At 37.4% G+C, this 24,967-nt stretch overlaps 1 protein-coding gene across 1 annotated transcript in view; it reads right to left on the bottom strand.

The window, feature by feature from the left end:
- Positions 1–24,967, bottom strand: part of NKTR (natural killer cell triggering receptor) — a 46,466-nt gene that overhangs the window by 15,622 nt on the left and 5,877 nt on the right. The window contains exons 3-10 of the mRNA XM_054729503.1: positions 15,306–15,380; positions 14,257–14,364; positions 13,705–13,749; positions 13,371–13,398; positions 3,413–3,442; positions 2,781–2,926; positions 1,648–1,870; positions 832–987 (exon numbers count right to left, since the gene is read on the bottom strand). Coding sequence (XP_054585478.1) covers positions 832–987; positions 1,648–1,870; positions 2,781–2,926; positions 3,413–3,442; positions 13,371–13,398; positions 13,705–13,749; positions 14,257–14,364; positions 15,306–15,380 — 811 coding nt within the window. The remainder of the gene's footprint in view (positions 1–831; positions 988–1,647; positions 1,871–2,780; positions 2,927–3,412; positions 3,443–13,370; positions 13,399–13,704; positions 13,750–14,256; positions 14,365–15,305; positions 15,381–24,967) is intronic.

The following is a 24,967-nucleotide window of genomic DNA, read 5'->3' as shown; positions in this document are numbered from 1 at the left end:
GCGGCTGGGCGGGTCCGGCCACGCCCCCCTGGGTTGCCGATCTTCCCAGGGACCCCTGGGAGTGGTTGGGCGGGTCTGGCCATGCCCCCCGCCCCCGGTTGCCGATCTCCCCAGGGACCCCCAGGAGCCGCTGGGCAGCTGGCCTCGCCCCCCCGGGTTGCCGATTTCCCCAGGGACCCCCGGGAGCGGCTGGGCGGCCCAGCCACGCCCCCCCGGGTTGCCGATCTCCCCAGCGACCCCCGGAACTAAGAGGACTGGGCGCCGCCATCTTGATCTTCTCAACGGCCGGATAGACCACCCCGAGTCCCGTCCCCCAGCCTCCCGCCGGCCCTATCGTGGGCGTAGCGGAGTGATGGTTATTTGCATATTACCCTTTTATTAGGTAGGACATTCACAATGTTGTGCAACCATCACTATTATCTTTCTAAAACTTTTTCATCATTCAAACCAAAACTCTCTCCATTAAACCCTAATTCTCCATCACCCCAACTACTGTTTATTACTCAGATCCAAAGAGTTCAACTCACTTTGCTCTGACAACCAAAGTTTCACCTCTAATGAAAAACCAAGGAAATAAGATTAGTAATGAAATCTTTCCAGGCCTCCAACAAGAACTTCTTCCCTGACCAACTTGTCCAGCCCTTTTTCTACTATTTATAGAATATGAATTCTGAAAGTAGGGTAAATGTCCTTCTTTAATCTGATATCTCCCGTAGTTAACTTTCAAGTGCTTTGACTATAGGTCATGCTCCACAAATGAGTGTGGAACTGCAATAAGCTGATGAAAATCATCCGTCAGAAATGAAAACACAGGTTACCCATCCTACTTACGGTTCAGGTTCCACTGTGACAAGAGGCATATCCCTCCTCAGTAAGAACCGGTTCTCGGGCACTGGGGGTATCTCCTCTGGGCGGACCACAGGCTTTTCCCGTTTAGCATTTGAATCGACTGACCTTTTTTCATTGTTATCACTTCTCTCCGAGTGACTTAGAGAGAACATACCAAGTCACCAATTAAGATATGTAATGTTTGCATTCCATAATAATAAAAGCACATAAAATTAGATATTAAATAGCAAAAGTACTGATACCTTACAAGTCTCATTCAAAAGGTTTATACAGTTTCCTCAAAGAGAACATATAAATATCAACTCAAGTGAAAACCCACAGTACTAAAATTCTTAATACTGTCAAATGTATCCAACTTCTTTCTTTTAAGAGTTTCAGGGAGCCCTGGACTGTGTGGCTCAGCCGGTTGGGCGTTGTCCCGAGCACCAAAAGGTTGCTGGTTCTATTCCCGGTCAGGGCACATGCCCGGGTTGCGGGCCCAATCCTGGTTAGGGGGCATGCAGGAGGCAGCCGATCAATGATACTCTCTCATCATTGATATTTCTCTCTCTCTCTCTCCCTTCCTTTCTCTCTAAAAATAAATAAAAAAAATATTTTTTTTAAAGTTTCAGACATTGTTTTCACCTGCAAATAAAATGTCTATGCTACCCTACATTTGCCGAATTTCATTTACAGTAAAAAAAATGCCCTCATCTTTCAACAATAGGTAGCAGAGCTAAGTTTACAGAATTATACATGCTTTCCCCATTTCAGGGAGTTTATTTCTTTTAGGTAAGACAATTCTAGGGTTTCACTTACCCTTTTGGACTCACTATATGCTTATTCCTTGGCTCTTCTGAACTACTTGCTTCCTTTCGTCTTTTTTTAGAATGTTTAACTTTTGGCCTCCTCTTACGTTTCCTTCTTCTACTTCTCTCACGTTCAACTTCACTTTCTGAAGATGATTCTGAAGAGGAAGAGGAATTGGAAGAGGAATCCGAGTCTTCTGAATGAGTTGGTTTCTTCCTCTTTTTCTCAAAAACTTTCAAGAAATATTAACAAAAATATTAGTACTGGGTTTCCATGCCTACCTTTCAGAGTAAAAAATGTGATTAGCAAATATTGTAAAACATGCTTTATGTATAACTAAAAACAAAATTTAAATAAACTTTTTTCAAGCTGATAATACTGTTTGCTGGTGAGATTGTAAAGCAACAAAGCCTTTGCCTTTATGGAGTCTATGTTCTAGTGGGGTCAGATAAGAAAGTAAGTAACTGCATAATATGACAAATAATAAGTGGGGGGGGGGGGAAGCAGTATAAAGGGAATAGGGAGTCGGGGTAATTTAAGATAACATCTGAGCGGAGACTTTAGTAAAGGGAGGGAGGCGGTCCGTCAGATATCTGAATAGAGTGTTCCAGACAGAGGAGTCAGCAGCACAAAGTCCCTGAGTACTTGGCATATCTGAGTCGTCAAGGACAACATGCTGGAAGACAACGAATGAGGGGGAAGAGGTCGGAAACAGAGAGCCAGATGCCTCACAGGCCATTCTAAATACTTCAGCTTTGGCTGACTGAGAAGGGAGCCCTAGGAGAAGATACTCTGGTGGATCTGAAGGACAGACTGCAGAAGGACAAGAGTATAAGCAAGGAGAGGCTACTGCCACTGAGAAAAGATTATAGAGGAGCCAAGATAGAGGCAAGGTACACTTATGAGGCTATTGCAATAAGCCAGGTAAGAGACACTGGCCATGTTGACCAGGTTGCAGGGGAAGTAAGAAGAAGAGGTAAGATTTAGTGAGATTTGCTGATGGACTGGATACTGGATATGATAAAGGGTCTCAGAGCTATGGATATACCACTCATTAAATCCAGAGGTATCTTTAAGTCACAGTTTCACCGTGAGTTGCCTGTATCCTAGCTCCCTTTACCCCCTCCCCCCAAAACCCTTACCATCTTTTGTTGATTTTGTGGCAAGTACCCCACAGTCAATAACTCGCACATCTGCATAAGGTCTGCTTGCAGCATCAGTTTTCAGATTTTCAATTTGTTCGATTACTTCAAAACCGGAAATAACTAGTCCAAAGACAACATGCACCCTGTCACAACACAAATGTAAGAAAGAGTTAGTTTGCTGACAATTAAGCATGAGCAGTAATCATGTCCACAGACTTAAATATAAAAAGCACAGTTTCTGATGCATAAAGGAAATTAGAACTTGAAATCGGCTTCATAAAAGAAAAAAAAAAAAAGCAATTACTCAAACTGGGCCTTAGTTTTCTGCCTTTAAAACAATGGTTCTTAACTATTTTATGGTAAATAGTTCTATAACAGTCAGAATGCACTTGCTACTCAGAAACCATCCTACAGGGTCACTTCATGGCTGAGAAGCCCTGGTAAAGACCCCGACAGGGACATGGAAGCCACGGAGTCTCAAGGTTACCGCACCCTGTGATCTTTAAAGAAGAGTCTGGCTGTCAAAGAGCAAGAGGGCCTCCTTGAGGGTTTACCCAGGGTCCAATATGCCTGGGACTGACCACACAGCCCCACCTCCCCTGCCCAAAGTAATAAGAAGTAATTCTTACCCATCCAGGTGCGGAGCAGGTTTCGTGGTACTGTGGAGCAAACAACAAAGATGGCAGAAACCAGGTGTTCGGGTGAACAGAGCAGAAGAGTTTAACACAGAGCATGTAGAAAACAAAGAGGTAAAGATAAAAACACCAGGAAAAAGTTAAATATGATATACATGTAACTTAAAACACATATGTAAACCTTAAAAACAGCAATAGTAGCATTTTACTGATTAAAAAACTCAAAATCATATTTATTTCTCCAATATGAAGACTATATATACATATATGCACATACACATATATACACATATTTATGAAATAGGTGTGAAATATACAGCAGCATAGACATTAATATTAAAGTTACTCTAAATTCAAAACAAAAAAAACTCAAAATGTATTAAGATAATCAAACAAAAATAAAAAGAACTATCATTTGCTCTACAAAAATGAAAGTGTGACCAACACGTGCTCCACACACTTGACGAGCATGAGTTCTTTTGCTATGTCTCACACTGAGTCAGTGTGCTCTTTTAGGCAGGCAGATGGAAGTGAGGCTTCAGGAATTCTGTTTCCAGAACTTTCCACCTCTTTTCCTTCACCTAAGGTGAAGCTCTACCACCACTCAGAGCAACTCTGAAAATGCAATAGGAGCAAACCTTCAGTCTGCCAACACTTCTGACAGCAAGGTAAACACCGATGGGCAACATCACAGACATCTCAAAGTCCTGTGGCCCAGAAAACACTCAACGGGCTTCTTCCAGTCCCAAGCTGGCAGCTAGTCACTCTTGAGAAGCCTTTGGGGTACATTTAGTTAAAATATTTTGAACCCAAACTGGTTTTCCCATAGCATTTTCACAGATCTTCACCTTGTGAATTGAGGTAGAAAAAAATCAAAAGCAGATATAACTAGACTAGATGTATATGCCACAAACATCTTAACTTTTAAGATGAGTAATGAACACTTGAGAGAAAGATCACTGGACATCAGGCCATGTTAAACCAGTCAATTGTACTAGGAGCTCCTTCATCAATTTTTATATTCATTTTAAGTGAACAAAATACAATTTAACCTTCACAACAATGCTAAAAGTCAGCATTCTACAAAGAACTTTAACACTTATACTTACATTAAGAAAATCCAGTTCTGTAAGACCACTTCATAATTTAAGAAAATTAAAATGTCAACCCAAGTAGTTCTAAAATTTTAAAGGGGATCTTGAGTTTTAAAACCAGTAGTCTCAAATTTTCCTTAGAAGGTTAAGAAGTGGTTACTTAAGCTAATGTAATATTAAAAATGAATAAAAACAGGCAGGAGAAAGAAAGAAAAGAAAAAAAAAAAGAAAAAGAAAAAGAAAGGAGAGAGTAAGTCTAGCAAACTGGTGAGGCACTAATGCTTCAATCAATAAACTAGCATCCAGAAACTACCTTGGACAATAACTTTGAGAAAGAAATTCCCACAATTATCAAACTTTACCAAAGCACATTAAAGACAGGATGGAATCAGTCCATACTCTAGACAGTGATTCCATTGTAGGAAAGATATAAAAAAATTCAAAGGTATAAATGTTTGCTGTGTAAAGGCTCCATTTCAAATGTGCCGCAGTGAAAACAATGGATGGTTTGTTGGTTAGATTTATTCCTCTTCCTTCCTTGTTCCTTTCTCTCACAATTCTCAATCTTCTGGTACTGAGGAAAACCTACAGATTTTTCTAAAACACACAGAACCCAATTCAAGTTGCCACCTTGGCTAATAGGAATGCTGTAATATGGCAAACCTTTGCAAATGGTAAGATATAAACATTCTAGCTAGCTGCATTGATGTAGCAACATACTACTTGAGACTCGATCTGAGGACAGAATAGCTACCTGTATGTAAATTCAAGTTGTGTTTTTAATTCAAATGAAAGCTGAAGACAAATGAACTTGGCCCTTCACTGCAGTAGTGAAGGAAACAAATGAAGACAGGAACAATTCATTCAAGGACAAATTTCAGCTGGTCCACAGTGCCCAACCTGGTGTAATTCAGTCTGTTTACTCACGTCTGCCGCTCAAGATGCAGCAATACAGATTTACACCCTAGTTGGGTTAGACTAACATTCAGTACATATTAAGATACTGAAAGGATCTTAACGAAAGGAAGCCCTCTGGGGTTCTGCCCCCATTCCAGTAGAAATCCCAGTGTAAAACAGGCTTACTGCACTGGGCTGACACTTGAACATGATAAACAGAGGATGCTGCCAAAAGGGGTTACAAAAGGACAGGGGAAGTGATATGCTCAGTCCAAGCTATTCAATTCTATTACAATGGACAAAGCCATCTCATCTCACCAACTCTTGTTTTGATCTTTCAAAACGATACAGTTGTCAAGTCCCATGCAGTGATGACATATGCTCAGTAAGTTAAGACCTTCAGAAGGCCACAGACTATTATTTGTTCATGCTTATGAAAACATATCTAAAGGAGAACCACACAGAACATTTCAAATGACAAAAGATTTCAATATTTTCAGATTTTCATTTTTCCTGTCACTTAAATACTAATTGTCCAGGTTTCCCTAACCCTTGAATCTACTTAAAAAATGCAGGGGTGAGCAAAAGTAGGTTAATAATATTAAATAAATAATACAATAATCAATCAATAAATATTACAAGAATAAACTCTGTGTTTCGTGTACTCACAACTGTGAGCCTACTTTTGTCCACCCCTGTATATGTACCAGCGTTGATTTAAACTTTGTAAATCCTATAAATTGTAAAGTGTCACTATTACTCCAACAATCTATTTTTACACCATTATCAAAGAAGCTTTTGGCCTTATACAGAAATTAATAGTTCTGTACTAAAATGAAATCTAAAACCATTATATACAATATAACACCCCCAACCCTGAAGATGTGTGGAAACTTGGTAGAAATAAGCCACTGAAATTAAAACATGCTTCCCAGGGTAAACCATGAACAATAAAACACACTTGTTTTACAGGTATTGCTGCCATACAGATCAAGCAGAGTTTTGTTTTTTTCCCTTAAAATTGTTCAATGCACATAACAATAGGATTAAAGAGATAGAGGCAAAGAAAGAGAGAGAGAGCCTTAGAGTAATGAGACATTACCTTTGGAGCGCACGGTGTAACACTCTTTCTGTAAATTTTACACAAAAATGGCAAGAAATAAATTGTAATACACTTTTAAGACAAGACTGAATCTATGTTTTAATATTAATATAACTTTGAAATTAAATATTTTCAAGTTTTATGCAAAGCAAGAAAGCTTCTTAAAATGGAGGGCTCTAAATTTTCTTTCACATAGGTATGTATGTAGAGGTGAATCATATTTAAGAAAAGCATTGTGGTTGAAGTTGAAATCTCTCGGAGTATCAATACCTATCAACAAAACATTACATTTTACTTCACAAATCCTAGAAACTAGCTAAGTCAACTAACATCTTTCTCAAAAAGAGAATAATGTATCCTGAGTACATATAAAAACATAAATCTTTAATGCCCAGGAGCCATTATACCAGTGGAAAGCAAAGATTTAAATGGAAAAAATACTGAGTTAAGAAAAGTCCAATCAAACAACATTTCAGGAAACTTTTTTACTAATTCACTTCAAATAGTTCAAGAACGTTTTGTGCTCCCACATTTGAAACCATTTTTCAATCACACGTCACAATATACCACTATCAGAAATGAATAAGCAAATTTTGGACTGTAGCTACTGTTCACAGACATGTACACACTGTAGCTGTTAAGTCACTGAAAATAATAATATAATAAAGCATCATAACTAGAATTTTAAAGACCTTAAAAGAAAAAAAGGCAAAATAGATGTATGTATGAGAGTATGCTGTCAAATCTTCGCCACATTAACAGAATTTTATTGTCCTAATTCTGATTTTCCCCATTATGTACTTTTTTTCAAAGAATATATACTGTCTGATCAATTTTAACTCTACTGAACTCTAAACATAGCTATTACTACTCAGACCGAAATCTTATTATATAGTAGACAAAATTCTTTACAGGTTTTTAGGACATATCAAATATTAAAATACTAGCACTTAAAAACAAGGTATAATTTTGTATAAAGGCATTGATACATGGATTACTATCAGAAAAGAATATGTTTCAAATAATGTGAAGTTTTCAGTGAAGGTAAAAAAAAATGACTCTAGGTGTAAAATAGTATGGGAGAAGGAAACAAAGATAGCATATTTCTGTCTAATGCAGTCTTTAACATGCAATTTTTTCCTTCCAACTCCTGAAACCATCACACCATCATGGAGGAGGCACCAATGTACAGGGCGGCACAAACTTGTAAGGGCAACAGCAACTAACCAAGCCACATTACGGTGCCCTACACATATGTTCCAAAAGTCACCAAAATAGAAGAGCTCTAAAAAATTCAGTGCTAATGTTAACATAATACCCACCAATGCATACATCACATAAATACTAAGTAATACTAAGAATGAATCTTAGGGATGACACGTGATACTTAGAGAACCTGGCTTATGGTTAAATTTCATAAGCATCTTTGTCATGAAAAATCCTAAAAATAACATATGAAGGTATTACCCACAAAAACAAAAGAAAAAAGCTAGAACTTCTCAGCTTACTAACTAGTATTTCTTCTCATCATATTCATAAATAGTGGAGGAAAAAGCATTTCTATCCAAATACACTTTTGCTACCCCAAATGTCAACAAAGCTTTATAAACCCCTAAACCCAAACCACCCAACTCCCTTTGCTCTGGAATGATCAGCACCTCTGTCCCTTTCAGGTGAGTAGCCACTGGCACGTCAAATTCTTAAATGACAGAGCACATTCTAGAAATTCTTCTGTCTTCCTCCCTATAGTCCTATTTATAACTGTTAAAATATAACAAAAACTCATTGTTTAAAGTCAAGTTTGACTTTTCTGCATTATCTTGTTTTCATACCTTCTTATAATTATCATGACCAATGACAGAGACTTCTGCAAAGTTCTGAAGGTCTTTCTACCCCACAATTATGACATAAGGCACAAGCCCACGTTCTAACAGCAGCGGAGAGAGATTGCTGCTGCTGCTGCTCCTGACTGAGGCTCCATGAGCCAAAGCTTCTTTGCAGCACCTTTTAGACTGATGAGAACTAGGCAAAGACGCCGATTTCCTCTAGACAAGACAATGTTTGCATAAAAATCATTTCACATATTCAGAAACTTAGGATCAACCCACAAAACTTTCTTTCACATAGTTGAAAGTGTGCACATGTCCACACTAAAATATTTACTTGATCTTTGAAAGTGGGGTAGGTACTTTATAATGTGCCATTTTATTTTCCAGGAATGCTTGATGCTTCTCAAACCTAACCAAAACAAATTCAGAGCAGAGTGGTCAATAAGATTTCGTACCTTCCAGTGTGCAGGATTCTCTTTCTAGCTATCAACTTTTTATAGATTATGAATGAAATTTTTATAACCTGGCTTTTCTTCCTTAGCTAGCATTATCTCTACAACAAAAAGGATGAACCGGATTTCTAAATTCTTTTCTACTACAAGACTTTGTAATTCTATAGCTTTTATTGTGGTGCTTCCTAGTCTTTGGCTTAAAACATAAATAATAATAAAAAGGACAAAATGACTAAATACTGAATTAACTTGGTTACGACTTTTGTCCCTGTTCTTTGAAATTCCTTCAAAAATACCTCACCATGAACCATTATTTCCTAAGTGATTCATGGGACCCCACCATACATCACTTCTCTCATGTTTCCTGAGCAGTTTTCTTCTATTTAAAAAAGAATTCGTTTCCTTCTATTTAGGTCCCTAAACCAAAATCATAACTAATATAGTAGTAGATATAAGCAATTATTGAAAAAGTACAAATAGCTTGATAGAAGAAAGCCTGGTTTCCATCATATATGTAATTGTTCTACCCAAAGAAAGCAATATATGTAAAATTCTATGTAATAAAAATGCTGTATGCATAGGAAGGGCAAGTTTTAAATGTGTAAGTAATGAAGACAATAGTTATTGCACAAAGCACAAAAATGCCTGAGGAACATTTTGAAAACACCCACACTAATAGTGTTAAATGTACGCTTTAGGAATTACAAAGTAACAGATTTAGAACATAAACTACAAATACAATTTTTGCAAGGATATGTCAAAAGTCCTTATTAAGTTTATAAAACAGGAACTATAAAGACAGTTCTTGGCACTTTTACCATCCATTCTTACACTATCCTTTCTTTTTTAAATTGCAGAACTACTGCTCAAGGTGCCATGGAAAGAGCTGTGGTAAGAAGGTGAAAGAAAGGCAGGGGAGCCATCAGATGGCTCTGTGGCCATCAACCCCCGAAACCTCAACTTTGAGAGATATTATCTGGGATCACATACACAAGTTGAAGACAGTACATTATACTTTTTTACTACTGCCGACTCCAAAAGGATTTAGGCTTGCAAAACATGAATTTTCAAAGATTATTTTTTATGGAAAAAAACCATCTCCATTTTACTGTCCTTTCTAAAAAAGCAAGATGTTTTACTTAGAAATGTGAATGGTTTGATTTTTACATTGCAACTCACAAGGAACTGGTACTTTTAGCCAGCATTTATAAAAGCACAATCATAAAAACTTCTTTTAAAAAAAGAGAGATTAGGATTTTTTTGAGTGTACAAAAACAGTTACTTCCAAGATTGCTTTTTAACTGAAAACGCATCTCCAGAATTAAATTTCAAACTAAAAGTAGAAAATTTTCTTTCAATCACAGATTCACAGTAATTTTAATGCCATCTACAGTTAATTATGAAAACAAGTTGAAAATTTTTAATCTCAACGTACTAAAGTTAAAATTTTCATTTGGCATTACTTGTCAAAAGTAGTAGTCTGATGTGAAATTAAGCAATGGCCTTAATTTTGTTTTGATACTCAACATTTCTAGGAAAGACTTAAGCAAGTACTAAATAACACAGTAACAAGACCCTCTTAATATATTGGATTTAATTAATGTATGTACGTGCACTGGTTTTAACTCTCAACATTTTATAAACGAGCTAAGCAGTAACATTGGGAAGAACCTGCTGCTACCTATTAAATCAAATTTTACATGTACTGATATAAAAAAAGGAAATCTAAAAGAAACTTTAGAGCCCTCAGATGGTAGCTTCTTGACCAATGAATGGTTAGTTTATCATGTTCAGTTCAGATAAGCTTAAAAATGGAAATGGGAAACTCAACCAAAGAGTTAAGAGCTTCTATATATTTAATTACCAAATAAGAAGTTTTTCAAAATATTTCCCACTACCTTTTTTTGACGCCGAAGGTTAAGTATAAAAAAAATACTCTATAAAGAAGTGTAATAACTAATACTCTCTGGAAACAAAATGAGATATAGGAACAACTGCTTAAGGTCTTCCTTTTTCCTGTACAAATCCAAGTATTATATCTTCTCTCAGCTTTCCATTTTTAGGACATTCTTAGGAACAGAATGCCCCTTATCTGAACTTTATCAGATCATGTTGGAAATCTATTTTTTCAGACAAATTTAAAATGTGAAATTGAAATTCCTTTAAATATAAACTCCTTTAAAGACAGGGAAGCGCCATTCATATTCATTCATTCAGAAAGATGACCTCCCCCACAAACAAAAAACTTTTTCTGATAAGACATAAATAGTTCTCCAATAAGAGTAGCACAACTATAGAGATTTACTTCCAATCTAAAGCATTAAACTTCATGCTAGACAATTATCTTTCATATTTTATATCATAGGATTATAATAAAAATAGGTTTTGGAGGAGCTGTAAACAATATAATTAAGAGTATGCCAAAGGTCTTTAAGATGAAAAATAAGTAGTAAGGTTTCAGTTGTGCATGCACGTATATATAAAGGTGTTTGTATTTTAAAAAGCAAATTTAGCATGCTGAAGTTTCCTGAGTGATAATCTCATAAATTCTGGTGGAAATGACAAAAGCATTGGGTTAACTGCATAGAGATCTCATAGGTTTGAGGTTTTTAAAATATAATACATAAAATAATGGTATCTCTCAAATTGGCTCAAAGAGTAGTAAGAGAAAAAGCAACTATATGATGGTTTATTCAAACCAACTGCCTTCCATGCCAAGGGTACATCTAGTCCTAGTCTATTAACAATTTTTAAATGGCCAGCAATAATCCATGTTCCAGTCTAGCTTTGGTAAACTGAGCCTCCAAATTAGTTAAGAGTCAAAGCCAATTTTTTTTTTGTAAGATGATAATGTATTCTGAAAATAATGTACATGTTCAAGGTATGACCTTTAAGTACAAATCCAGGATATCTGCTGAACACAGAAGTGGTTGCTAGAGCTTACCAGTTACTATAGCATCAGAAGTTAAAAATAAAAACCCAACTCACAGAATTTTAGCATTAAACTTGGTTTAACTATACCATCTTTCTCATGAACAGCGCTTCTCTGTTTAAGAAAAGCCCATCTCTGAATTATGCCTACTCACATGAAAAACTGGGAACCATTGGTATGTTTCCCTCGATTTGCCATTGACAAAAGGAACGCTCTGTCATGTTTGAGAATAAAGTTTTCATCTGTTTGAAGAAAACACAAATTCGTCAGTCTCCAGTATAAGCCACTTTTAAAGTGTAATGTTCACAGAAATAAATAGAAAGCAAAGGATGAAATTCCTCTTCTGGTCAGTACAGATACTTGACTGAATATTTAGAAAAAAGTTTCAACTAACCAAATAACAAAAGCATAAAAAGACCAAAAAATACTACTTAAAGCCGTGAGAAAAAGAACATATATTTAATACTTTATATAAACAGCCTTAGAACAGTCACTTTTAATAGTAACACACTTTGGCTAACTAACATTTAAACTATTAACTTTCAGGGAAAACTAATGAAGAAATTTTAGGGGGAAAAAAATCTCTATTTAGTAAAGCTCATTTTCTCCAAATTGTCTTGCCTAATTGTACATGAGAGTTTAATAATCTTAAGTGCTTAATTTCTATATGGTAAATTTAGTAACTCAACTGAGTTGAAGCTAGACTATGAGAGCAGAAACCAAAAAATTACATACATTAAGTTGTAGAGACCATGCCTAAATCAAATTAAGTATTAGGATTCCTTCCAATCAATAGGATCACAAAATTATCTAAGGAAGAAAGTCCTGTAAAAACAACTTAAATGGCAAAATACAATTTTCAAATACACAAGTATTTGCCACAGGGAATAACCACGTGAAAGTGGCCTACCAGCATCAGTCTCAAAGCTACAGGCTAATAGGACCAGCCAAAGAGCTGTTTCTTAATAGTTCAAAGGAAATACTCTGTCAGGAAAATCACTTAGAGATTATTTTAATTCCAGCAGAAATATCTTGAGAATTTACATTTCCTTTTAACATTCATACAAACAAATCTTTCTTTAGAACAAACAGAAACATAGAAAACTTTAAAAAATGATTACCTTGGGAACAGGCTTCTGAAAAAGAGTAGTAATCCATTTCCCCCAAAAGAAATATAAAAGACTATTATAACACTGGAGCTATCACGGCATTAACACCTAGTAATATTGGGTCCCATTATAAATCTCTGCAACTGACTTTTCTAAGGCGTTCAGGGCAAGTGCAATAGTTAGATTTATGCAAATGCTACTGCTGTAGGAATAATACACAATCATATAGTTCTAGTAGACAAAAGAAAATATACAAACCTTGGACAAAGAAAGAAATACCAACTTTTATTCAAAGAAATTGCTTGGTTTAGGGGGGGAAAAAAAAGACACAACTAGATTCTTTTCCCTGATGTGGAAGTAATAACCCATCAGGGAAAGAAAAAAGGTACAGATGTATGAAGTAGTACACACAATTTTCCAAGTCTTCAAGCAATACTGAAATCCAGCCACAACCTGACCCAGACTGTCCATAAATTTATTAGGAAGGGTGCAAGGGAACAGAATTGGAGTTTGTGTTACTGAGCTTCGTTCTCTTACCTTTTCATTTTGCAAAAGACCACATTCTCTATAAACAAAAGAATATGTTGACAGTTTTAGGCAGGAAGATAGGAGTTTTCATGTATATAGTTGCCTAACCTCCATGCTGAAGTCATGTTTAACCATAACGTTAGCCTTAATTAATCTTGTCAATTAAAAGTTATATATTACAATATATTTTATCCCCAAGTTCATGCAAATAAAGTATTTTCATGCAGCATTAGTTTCATGCAAAAAGTGAACTAAGAATAAACCTCTTCTCATTAAAAGTACATGATCAAACTTGCTTTAATATCAGAACTGAAACAAGAGACCATAAAATATTAAGGCTTACCTTTAAAATAGCCACCATAAATTGATTCTCCACCTTTTCCATTACCTGCAAATAACAAGCTACATTAAACTATAATGAAAATTTAAAATATACTCATACATATAAATTACTTTTTATGGTTTCAATTTGCTGAAGGAGATAACACCTTGTAATTATTGCAGATAATCAAAATTCTAACAAATCTCATCTTTAAAATATAAGTGTAATCCTATTACAATACTATTAAAAGAATTATCTCCACAACCCATTTATTTCAAACAGTAATTACACCAATAAAATTCTAGAACAAATACAACTGAACAGTACTTTAGCATTTATCATAAGGTAATTCACCAAGTAATTATATTATTAAAATTGCATAAAAACAAAATGTCTTAGCATTTTGCTTTTTCATACATTCTTGGTCTACAACATTCATTCACCCAACAACTGTTCACTGACCACCTAAAATTTACATTATACTGTATGTGACAATATTTACAATTAGATATAATAATGATTACTTCAGAAATTGATAGACGAAGTTATTAGGGACATAACTTTTAGCTTTACCTTCACTGAAGTCCCCACCCTGAATCATAAAGTTTTTAACCACACGATGGAACGTAGAACCTTTATAACATAACTTCTTCCCAGTTGTTTTCCCAAGGCCTTTCTCCCCTGAAAAAAAAAGAAGTTTAGCTACAAAAACATCTTTCAATGGAAAGTACCATCCCATTAAACCCTGTCAAATCACTCCTGTGTGTTGGGCATTGTAAAAGATATAAGGGGTACACAGTGTGACAACTTCACACTCACACACACACACAAACCAAAATAAATATACAAAGCAGCATATTAATGTTAAATTGTGTAGTAATCAGGGAGTTGGTGTAAAGATTGTGTACACATGTCTGTATACCCAAGTATGGATTTTAAAAATAGATATAATTTGCTGTTTCTATTTTTAAGGTAACATTATAGATGCTTTCCTTCCCATTTTTCTACTTTTAAAAAATATCAGCCCTGGCCAGGTAGCTCATTTAGTTAGAGCATCATCCCAACATGCCAAGGTTTCTGGTTCGATCTCCAGTCAGGGCATATACAGGGGTCAACCAAAGAATACATGGATGGGTGGAGCAACAAATCAATGCCTCTTTCCCGCCCCCCCACTCCACTCTTTCTCTCTCAAATCAATCAATAAATTTAAAAAATTTTAAATATCAATCCAATTTTATATAACAAGGAATAACTTAACTATATTTTGCCCTTCTACCTTTTAATCCTAAATTTCTTATGAAATCTGGAGTGCTAAATTTGCTTGGAGTACTGAAACTTCTGAAATTCTACCAAATCAGTTTTGAAATGCTATTATTTTATAGACTACATTGTATAGAGATTTCATTACACACAATAGTACTCTATTTTTCATTTTTGAGACCATTTAGTCTTCTCTCTTCCCTTAAAAAAAGGCTCCCATGATTTCATATTAGCAAAAATATTTTTATTTGCTAAACTCATTTCATAGCCCATTACTTTTTAAAAATATACGTCTACTCTGTTCAGCAAGGAAAAACTGTAAGCCATGACTTCTCATTAGAATAATTTAATGATCCATTTACCTGAGCATAGGCAAAGGAAGTTTTTGCATGTTTTTGGACATATGTCTGAGAAGAGCTGAAACATAATGCGACCAACTGAAATAAAACACATAAGAAAAAAAGGTAAGCAAATTGATTACCGTATACCACATTTTATTTGGGAGGAATAAAACAGATACATAAAATTGACAAACTGGAAGTCTATTTTATTTTTAGTTTTTAAAATTAACAGGTACTATAAACAGATTTTAAATTTGGCTACAGACAAGAAAAAGCCAAGACAAACCTATGTCATGTTGTAATCTTGATGTGACCACTAGGTGGCAGGAATAAAATCAAGTACCCAGAATCTGAATAAAATCAAACATCATCTTTCAGTAATATTATTGTTCCTATTTCTCAGAAACAGCTGTGCTGGAATTGTAGGTGCAATGGTGAGAAAGGAGACATACATTATGGACATCAAAAGTATGGTAGTTATAAAAATGAGCACTGATTGGAAAAAATATTGTAGATGATACACTACAAAAGGCAAAGAATATCACATATACAATTACAAGGGATAAGGATAAGAACAAAGGCAGGAACAGAATATATTGGGTAGGCAGAGAGTAAAATCTAAGAAGAAATTAAGCAATTAAGCATTGCAACAAAATCAGGCCATTTACTCAAACATTATTTACTAACTAGAAGCCCGGTGCACGAAATTCTTGCACTGGGCGGGGGGGTCCCTCAACCTGGCCTGCGCCCTCTCACAGTCTGGGAGCCCTTGGGGGATGTCCAACTGATGGCTTAGGCCTGCTCCCCGCAGTCAGTGCGCGTCATAGCGACCGGTCGTTCTGTTGTTCAGTCGATTTGCATATTAGCCTTTTATTATATAGGAATCCTCCCCATGCACCAGGATGTCCAACATGACATAGGCTGGAAATGACAGGTGCACACTGCTATACAATGTGCTGAGCCATCAGTGGTATGAACAAAGTACACTTATATCCACCCTGGGCCTGGGCGTGTGAGGGCAGGGCAAAAGGAACCATGTCTGTTTTACTCACCTCTGTCCCCACTGATTTTGTACAGTGCCTGGTACAGAATTAATATTTGAATAATCCTACATAATAAAAGCCTAATATGCTAAGAGTCTGGTTGTCTGGCTGGCCATTCAACCAAAGTGTAATATGCTAATGATATGCTAAGGCAGCTCAACTGCTTGCTATGACATCCACTGATCACCAGGGGTAGACGCGCCAACCGGTAGGTTAGCTTGCTGCTGGGGTCTGGCTGATCGGGACTGAGTGAGACAGGCTGGACATGCCCTGGAGCCCTCCTGCAGTCCCTCCTGGGCTGGCCAACCTCCCGTGTCCCACCCCGGCCCCACGCAGGAGCTGCCCTCTGGTGGTCAGTGCATTCCCACAGGGGGAGCACCGCTTAGCCAGAAACCAGGCTCATGGCTGGCAAGCGCAGTGGCAGTGGTGGGAGCCTCTCCCGCCTCAGCTGCAGGCGGGCGGTAAGGAGCAAGGGGTCCTGGACTTTGAGAGCCCCAAACTGTGAGAGGGATGTCTGACTGCCAGCTTAGGCCCAATTCCTGGGGGGATGGGGAGTGGGGGAGGGAGATCGGGCCTAAGCCAGCAGGCGAACATTCCCAAGGGGTTCCGGACTGCGAGAGGGCACAGGCCGGGCTGCAGGACCCCACCGCCCAGTGCCAGATTTTCATGCACCAGGCCTCTAGTAATGACAATAAAACCCTTAAAACAAAATTATTTAATGGTAGAGAATAAGATACAAATGAAGGAATACCTAAATATACCGGTCAAAAGTATTCACTATGTATCAGCAAAAGTTACTATATGTGAAACACCATCAAGACTTAGTTTAATAAAATATCTTTATTTTCAGAGATATAAGTCCTTCTAGAATTCAGGCAGTAGAAATATGTTACAAAGAAAAAGTGACCACAGTATAAATAAAGCCAACAAGAGAGGGTTAAGTTGGTAAGAGAAAGGACATTTCCTCATATTGACTTTGCTAAAGTAGATAAAAGAGGAAATGTGGGTTTAGGAAAACTTAAACATGTAATCACCTGCAGAATTTAAAACATATTAAACTAGAAACACCAATCAGAAAGGATATATGCACCACTATGTTCATAGCAGCACAATTTACAACAGCTAAGATTTGGAAACAGCCTAGGTGCCCATCAGCAGATGACTGGATCAGAAAACTATGGTACATCTACACAATGGAATACTATGCTGCCACAAAAAAAGAAGGAATTCTCATCATTTGCAGCAACCTGGATGGAACTGGAGAGCACTATGCTAAGTGAAATAAGCCAGTCAATGAAAGAAAAATACCACATGATCTCACTCATTTGTAGATAATAAAGAACATTATAAACTGATGAACAAAAAGATAGATTCAGAGGCAGTAAAGCATCAAACAGACTGTCAAATTACAGCGGGAAGGTTAGGGAGAGGTGGGGGAGATAAGAGATCAACCGAAGGACTTGTACGCATGCATATAAGCATAACCAATGGACACAAAACTCTGGGGGGTGAGGGCATGTATGGGAGTGGGGGGGCCATTGGTAAGATATGTACACATATAATACCTTAATGAAAAAAAAAGCAAAAATAAAACATATTAACTGTCTTTCAAATTACTGTGGTAGAGTAACTCACATAAAAGGAAGTAGTAAGAACATAAATAAGATATAAGCTAAGGTAAGAGAAGACTAAAACATCTCTATACTTATTTAGGCACCTAAAACTTTTTCATAACATGTCATTCAACACCCAAGTAAAGGTATCCTGAAGACAGTACAATTAAAAACTCAAAAGAGAATGTATTTATTGGCTCATGTATTCAGCTGACAAGGATATTGGCGCAGATCAGAGAACTGAAGAACAGTAAGAACCAGGATGTTGGGGACTGGGGCCAGATCTTGGAGCTGCCAAGTTTCACAAGGCAGAAGATACTGAATACCATCACTTTCTTTGTCCCAATCAATGCATACAGTCCTAAATACGTCCATTAGTGCATAAGACCAAAAGTAAATTAATCACTCAACTCAAGAAGAAAAAAAGCAATAAACCTAAGAAAAATATAAAGAAGGTTTTAATGAAAGTACAAGCAGAAATCAATGAAGTAAGAAACAGAAATATATCAGACTTGATAAATAAATCCCAAAGCTGGCTCTTTTGGAGGAAAAAGAAAATAATATTTAGAAAGAAGAATTATAAGAAAGCATGGGTTGCGACTCCATGCTGATACAGTCTAAAAGAAAAAAACCCCCAAAAAAACAGATCCAAGAAAGAAATTAAAATGCTCTTTAGTACCTATCGAAAAGAGTGCTATTAAATAACTCTTCAGATATGGGTAAATTACTTCTAATCTTGAAGTAACATTAAAGTATAATGTCATCAACTATTTCAACCAGAAAAAGGTGAAAAGCTTAACAAATTTTATGAAGAAAATTGAAACCAAAGCCTGAAAAGGATGATATAAAACAAATTAAAAGCCCTATATGTCAATCCCATTTTTTTAAAGATACTACTAAAATATTAGAAAATTTATTAATTTACTGAAATGAAGAAAAAACTCTCTCAACTTCCAGTGACAGAAACAAAAAAAAGCATTTAATGAAATTCCATATTCATCCCTTAACATAAACAAATTTTCAGTACCCTTCAAATCAATAGCCAGTATTATGTTTAATGGCAGAACACTTAATAGAGCATTAATCCTACTAATGTAAGGAACAAGGCAAAAGTGCTTGCTGACATCACTAATATTTAATGCTGTTCTAGACATTCTAACCAATGCAGTAGACAAGAGAATCTGAGAGGTATGTATGGTCAATAAAAAGAGCAATTTATCATTATTTGAAAGACATAACTACAAATAGGAAACCTAAGAGAACCAAAACATGATTGAAATTTTTATAATGAACATGTACCATTTTTACTAACAGAAAAACAATACACTTAGGAAACGAGTTTTGGAGTTTTAAGAAAGAATTTCCCACTGTCATATAGACCTATCCTATTTCCTATCTGATGCGCTCTACTCTCCAATCAACAAGCATCCTAATGCCACCCTACTCAGCACTCCCCGCAAACTTGACCCACTCTTGCCCTAGCTGGTTTGGCTCAGTGGATAGAGCATTGGTCTGTAGACTGAAGGGTCCCAGGTTCAACTCTGGTTAAGGGCACATGCCTGGGTTGTGGGCTCGATACCCAGTGGGGGGTGTTCAGGAGGCAGCCAATCAATGATTCTCTTATTATTGTTTCTATCTTTCTCATCCTCTCCCTTGCTCTCTGAAATCAATTTTAAAAAATTTAAAAACCTGACCTACTCTTCAAGGAACCACAGTATTAAACCCTAGATTTTGCACAACTGCCATGGTATAATGGATTAGAGAGAAAAACTTAGGCTAGAGCTCTGGCCTTGACAATTACTAGCTATGTGATCTTGGATCAAACAATCACTCCCTCTGAGAGCCAGTCTCCTCTTCTGTTGAAATCCTACATCACAATGCTGTGTGGTTTAAGACACCTTGCAAACATCCTATATAATAAAGAGCTAATATGCTAATTAGACCAGATGGCAGAACAACCTTCCAGAACGACCAGTGGGCAGGGCTGTGAGGTAGCCGGGGCCACAAGGCAGCTGGGGCTTCGAGGGCTGAGTCCCTTGCACAAATTTTGTGCATCAGGCCTCTAGTATGGTATATTAACAGAGCCAAGATTATTATCCTGGACTCAAACATATTTAGCTATTACTAATGTGACTTATCAAAGGCCACCTATGTGGAAATGAGCACAGGCAGAAGCAGAGCCCAATATTCTGTGTCCTCATCCAGTGTTCTGTCCAATATACTCAACTGCTTCCTAGGTTCTAACATTACAGACTTTCCCTTGCCCCAAACACAACTCCCAGAGTTCTCTCATCAAGCAATTAAGAAGCAGCCTTGATGCATGACTTCAGGTCACATCTGAAAAAGAACCTTTCCAAAGGTGACAGCATTCTCAAAAAGAGAATACTTGCTTCTATGCAAGAGAACCGCATTTGTATATAACAGTAACATGGAAACTTCCAGGCTCTCTGGGAAAGATGATTATTTGGGGTCAGAAGCTAGCTACCCTGGGATTATTCCTGCTTTTCAATCTCATTATTTTACTCAAGTTTTAGGAATCAGATTTCTAAAGAGCATCAATTTTTCAGGTAGTGATTATCGCTATGGAAGATAAGGAAGGTGGAGACAGAGCAGGGGGAGCAGTTTGCACTATGTAGTTTGGGCCATTTTCAAATGCTAGGTTCACTGCAGTTTTGTGATGAAAAATTCCAGGGTCTTTTTTTCTGTCACTTAATTTTATTTTCAATTACAGTTTACATTCAGTATTTTTTTATATTAGTTTCAGATATACAGCATAGTGTTTAGAAAATTACACATTTTACAAAGTGTACCCCCAGATATTTCCAGTACCCACCTGGCACCATACATCATTGTTACAGTATTACTGATTATATTAGAGGCCCAGTGCATGAAATTCATGCACGGGGGTGGGGGTGTTGGGGGGGGGGGTCCCTCAGCCTGGCCGTCAGACACACCTCTCGCAATCCTGGACTGCTGGCTCCTAATCGCTCGCCTGCCTGATCACCCCTAACCACTCGCCTGCCTGCCTGATCACCCCTAACTGCTCACCTGCCTGCCTGATCGCCCCTAACTGCTTCTGCCTCGGCCCCCGCTGCTGCGGCTTCGTCCGAAAGAATGTCCAGAATGATTTCCGGAAGATTGTTTGGCTGTCCATTCTAATTAGCAGATTACACTTTTATTATTATAGATTCCCTATGCTGTACTTTACATCCCCATGACTATTTGTAACTACCAATCTGTACTTTTAAATCCTTTCTATCTTTTTGACCCCAAAATGTCAGGGTCTTTGCATTAACTATATTACCTAAAAAGATCCCTTCCTGTAGCTTAATTTAGTTACATAACTCTTCCCTTTCCCCTTTCATATTAGGTTTCCAACCTGCGCACAGAAAATCTACCCTTCAAAGTGCCTCTACTCACACATTACTTAAGAATCAGGCATCAGCTCTGGCTGGTTCAGCTCAGTGGTTAGAGGATCAGCCTGTGGACCGAAGGGTCACAGGTTCGATTCCCAGTCAAGGGCACGAACTTCAGTTGCAGGCTTGATCCTTGTCAAGATGCAAATGGGAGGCAACCAATCAATGTTTCTCTTCTCTCGCCCCCTTTCCTCTCCACTCTCTCAAAAAAAGTCAATGGAAAAAATATCCTCAGGTGAGACTAAAATAAAAAAGAATCAGGCATCAGTGGTTTGTCCAAGTTTAAGGGTGGTAGCAGGAATTCAGACTTCACTACATGACAATCTATTTAAGACACTGTTTCTTGAAACACAATAGGACTGAAATCAGGCAATACCTGTAGCAAGGTTTACCTTACAAAGTAAGACATTCACAGCTAGGGGTTTTGAATGCAATTTTTGAGATAATTTTGAAATCAATTTTAGATACCTTTGTCAGTTACCCAAGTTTTGCCCTTTCCAGCCTGAGCTTTTTTCTGCCTATCTAAAAAAATCTTTTTAGTTCCCATCTGCTTTTTATTCCCAGTAAGGTATTTGTTAAACACATGATCAACTGTGTAAGTGCTTTGTCTACCAAGAATTCAGGCTGAACCATATACACTCTGGAAAGCTTTAGGACTCTCCAGAGCCAGAGATGTGCTAGTTCATACCACCAATGTCATGATTCCCTGTGCAATACCAGCAAAGGTAGAAAAATAACAGAAAACCACAGGGACTCAAATGGGATAGGCGGTCAGAATCAAACAAGCAGCAGTCATCTTATGTTCAAGACAGAAAAGGAGAAAAATCTTTGACTGTGTATGTCACTTAAGTTTTGAGGCAGAGAAAGGGAAAAGAAAAGAAGGTGCTAAGACGTGAACTTCCTCTTGTAAAGTCCTTGTAAAAATCCATGAGGTAGCTTTCAAGACCATTCAATTGGGCCTGTTATTAATGGGATTCTCCAGGCCCAATTTCTACAAAAATAAAGGGAAAGACAGGGGGAAATTCGGGGGGTAGGGGTGGGGCGAAAGGGGGGATCTCAAGCCCCTTTGCTTACAGGAACCTGAAATAAGCCTTTTTCCTAAAATGTGAACAAAAAAGCTTAATCTACAAAGGTCTGTCTCCATGATACCTTAATATGAAAGCCCCTCATTGATTCAGTGCTAGTGCTTGTGCTCATGCAATAATTAAAGCAACTTTAAAACAAATATCAGATACTGTGCTTTTCACAAATATAGTCTGCTCTATAGAAACATGATAGAATTTAAGAATGATTTTTTTTCTTTAGGAGTATTAATAATAAAGGTATACTATTTTTTGAAAAAATATATTTTATTGATTTTTTACAGAGAGGAAGGGAGAGGGATAGAGAGTCAGAAACATCGATGACAGAGAAACATCAATCAGCTGCCTCCTGCACACCCGCTACTGGGGATATGCCCACAACCAAGGTACATGCCCTTGACCAGAATTGAACCCGGACTCTTGAGCCAAACCAGTTAGGGCTAAAGATACACTATTAACTCTAAGGTATGTTATAAAGCCTAAACATCACTGAGAAAATCCTACAATTGATCACACCTCACTTTGACCTCCTTTCCCAGCACTGTCATGAACATAATCCTTCTTGTGGTCTTTCAAATTACTATTAGGACAGACAGGAATAACTCAGAATAGCAGTGCTGCTCAACTGTCCTCGCCTCCCAAAGCACTAGTTCCCTATTTTGTTTTCTGGCCCTAGCCGGTTTGGCTCAGTAGATAGAGCATCAGCCTGCAGACTGAGGGGTCACAGGTTCAATTCCAGTCAAGGGCACGTGCCTCGGTTGCAGGCTCAATCCCAGCCCTTGTGGAGGCAGGCATGTGTGGGAGGCAACCGATAGATGTGTCTCTCTTACAGTGATGTTTCTCTCTCTGTGCTCTCCCCTTCCCTCCACTCTCTCTAAAAATAAATGAAAAAATATCGTCAGGTGAGGATTAAGAAAAAAAACACACACACACAACAAAACCCACAATCTAATCTATAAAACAGGTAAATGTATTATTTAATTACTCTTCCCAACAACCTCATTATATACTATTACACCACAGTCCTATATAATTTATGAGTATAGTAATAATTAAATAGTGCAGACCATTGCATCCAGTCACTCTATTCATACATGAATTTATGATCCAGGGTGAGCTTGACATGGGAGACACATTTTTCCTGTTCCCTCAGTACAAATCAGGTCCCTCACCCTCTCAAACTATGAGCTATCTTGAGTGTGAGTTTAAAGTTTAAAGGCTAGTTTTGAATATAAGCAAACTTTGCCATACTACTATCTTTAGAACCATATTTACAAAGAGGTCAAGTGGCTTGCCCAAGGTCACAAGTAGTACTGAAACATTTGTCTGCCTCTTCACTTAAAACAAATATCTTGGTATCACTTCCAAATACTTTACAATGCTTACTAAGGACACATTTTCAATTCAGTTTTGTTTGAGTTCACGTGAATCTTAAGCAGTCAAGAAAAAATACCCATTTCAACTATATCCCCATTTTTATCCATTTTGATAAATTGCCAGGGTTTTATGATATTGCTCTGAGGCCCACATAAAGAAAAATTCCAAAGTCAAGCATTCCTTTAAAGTAACACCCTGGTTATCACTTTCAAAACCAACTTTAAGTCTCTGACTATTACAAAATGAATGTTCTCAAACTTTTTGATCTCAGAACCAGGATAATCTGATATTTCATAAGGAAAAACACAATCAAAAACAGCAACTTGATAATACAGATGTTGGAATTATTAGACAAAGACTTTAAAGCAGGTTATTGCAACCATGCTCCACTAAGTAAGGACAAACACTTGCAAAAATTAATGGAAAACAGAAAGCTTCGAGCAAAACAAAAAATAAAATTTTAATGAAAAAATACAATAATGAAAAGTAAAAATTCACTGGGTGGGCTCACCAGCAAAATGGAGATGACAGGGAAAAAAGAGAGTGAAGACCAATTAATAGAAATTATCGCCGAAACCGGTTTGGCTCAGTGGATAGAGCATTGGCCTGCGGACTGAAGGGTCCCGGGTTCGATTCCGGTCAAGGGCATGTGCCTTGGTTGCGGGCACATCCCCAGTGGGGGGTGTGCAGGAGGCAGCTGATCGATGTTTCTCTCTCATCAATGTTTCTAACTCTCTCTCCCTTCTCCCTTCCTCTCTGTAAAAAATCAATAAAATATATTTTTTTAAAAAAGAAATTATCCAATATGAAAACAGGGAGAAAAAAGATTGGGGGGAAAAGATGAACAGAGCCTAAGGGCCCTGTAGGGTAATACCAAAGATCGAACAATGTGTCATCAAAGCCCTAGAAAAAGAGGATAAAGAATATCGGAGCCCTGGCCGAGTGGCTCAGTTTATTGGAGCATTGTCTTGCACACCAAAATGTTTGTTCCAGTCAGGGCACATACCTAGATTATGGGTTCAATCCCCATTCGGGGCATGTACAGTAGGCAACTGATCAATGTTTCTCTCTCACAATGATATCTCTCTCTCTCTCTCTCTGTTAAAAACAAAAATCCTCAGGTGAGGATTTAAAAAAGAGCACTGGAGAGAA

This window comes from Eptesicus fuscus, chromosome 18 (genome assembly GCF_027574615.1).
Source record: "Eptesicus fuscus isolate TK198812 chromosome 18, DD_ASM_mEF_20220401, whole genome shotgun sequence".
NCBI lineage: Eukaryota > Metazoa > Chordata > Mammalia > Chiroptera > Vespertilionidae > Eptesicus > Eptesicus fuscus.
This window is presented reverse-complemented; position numbering and strand designations above follow the sequence as displayed.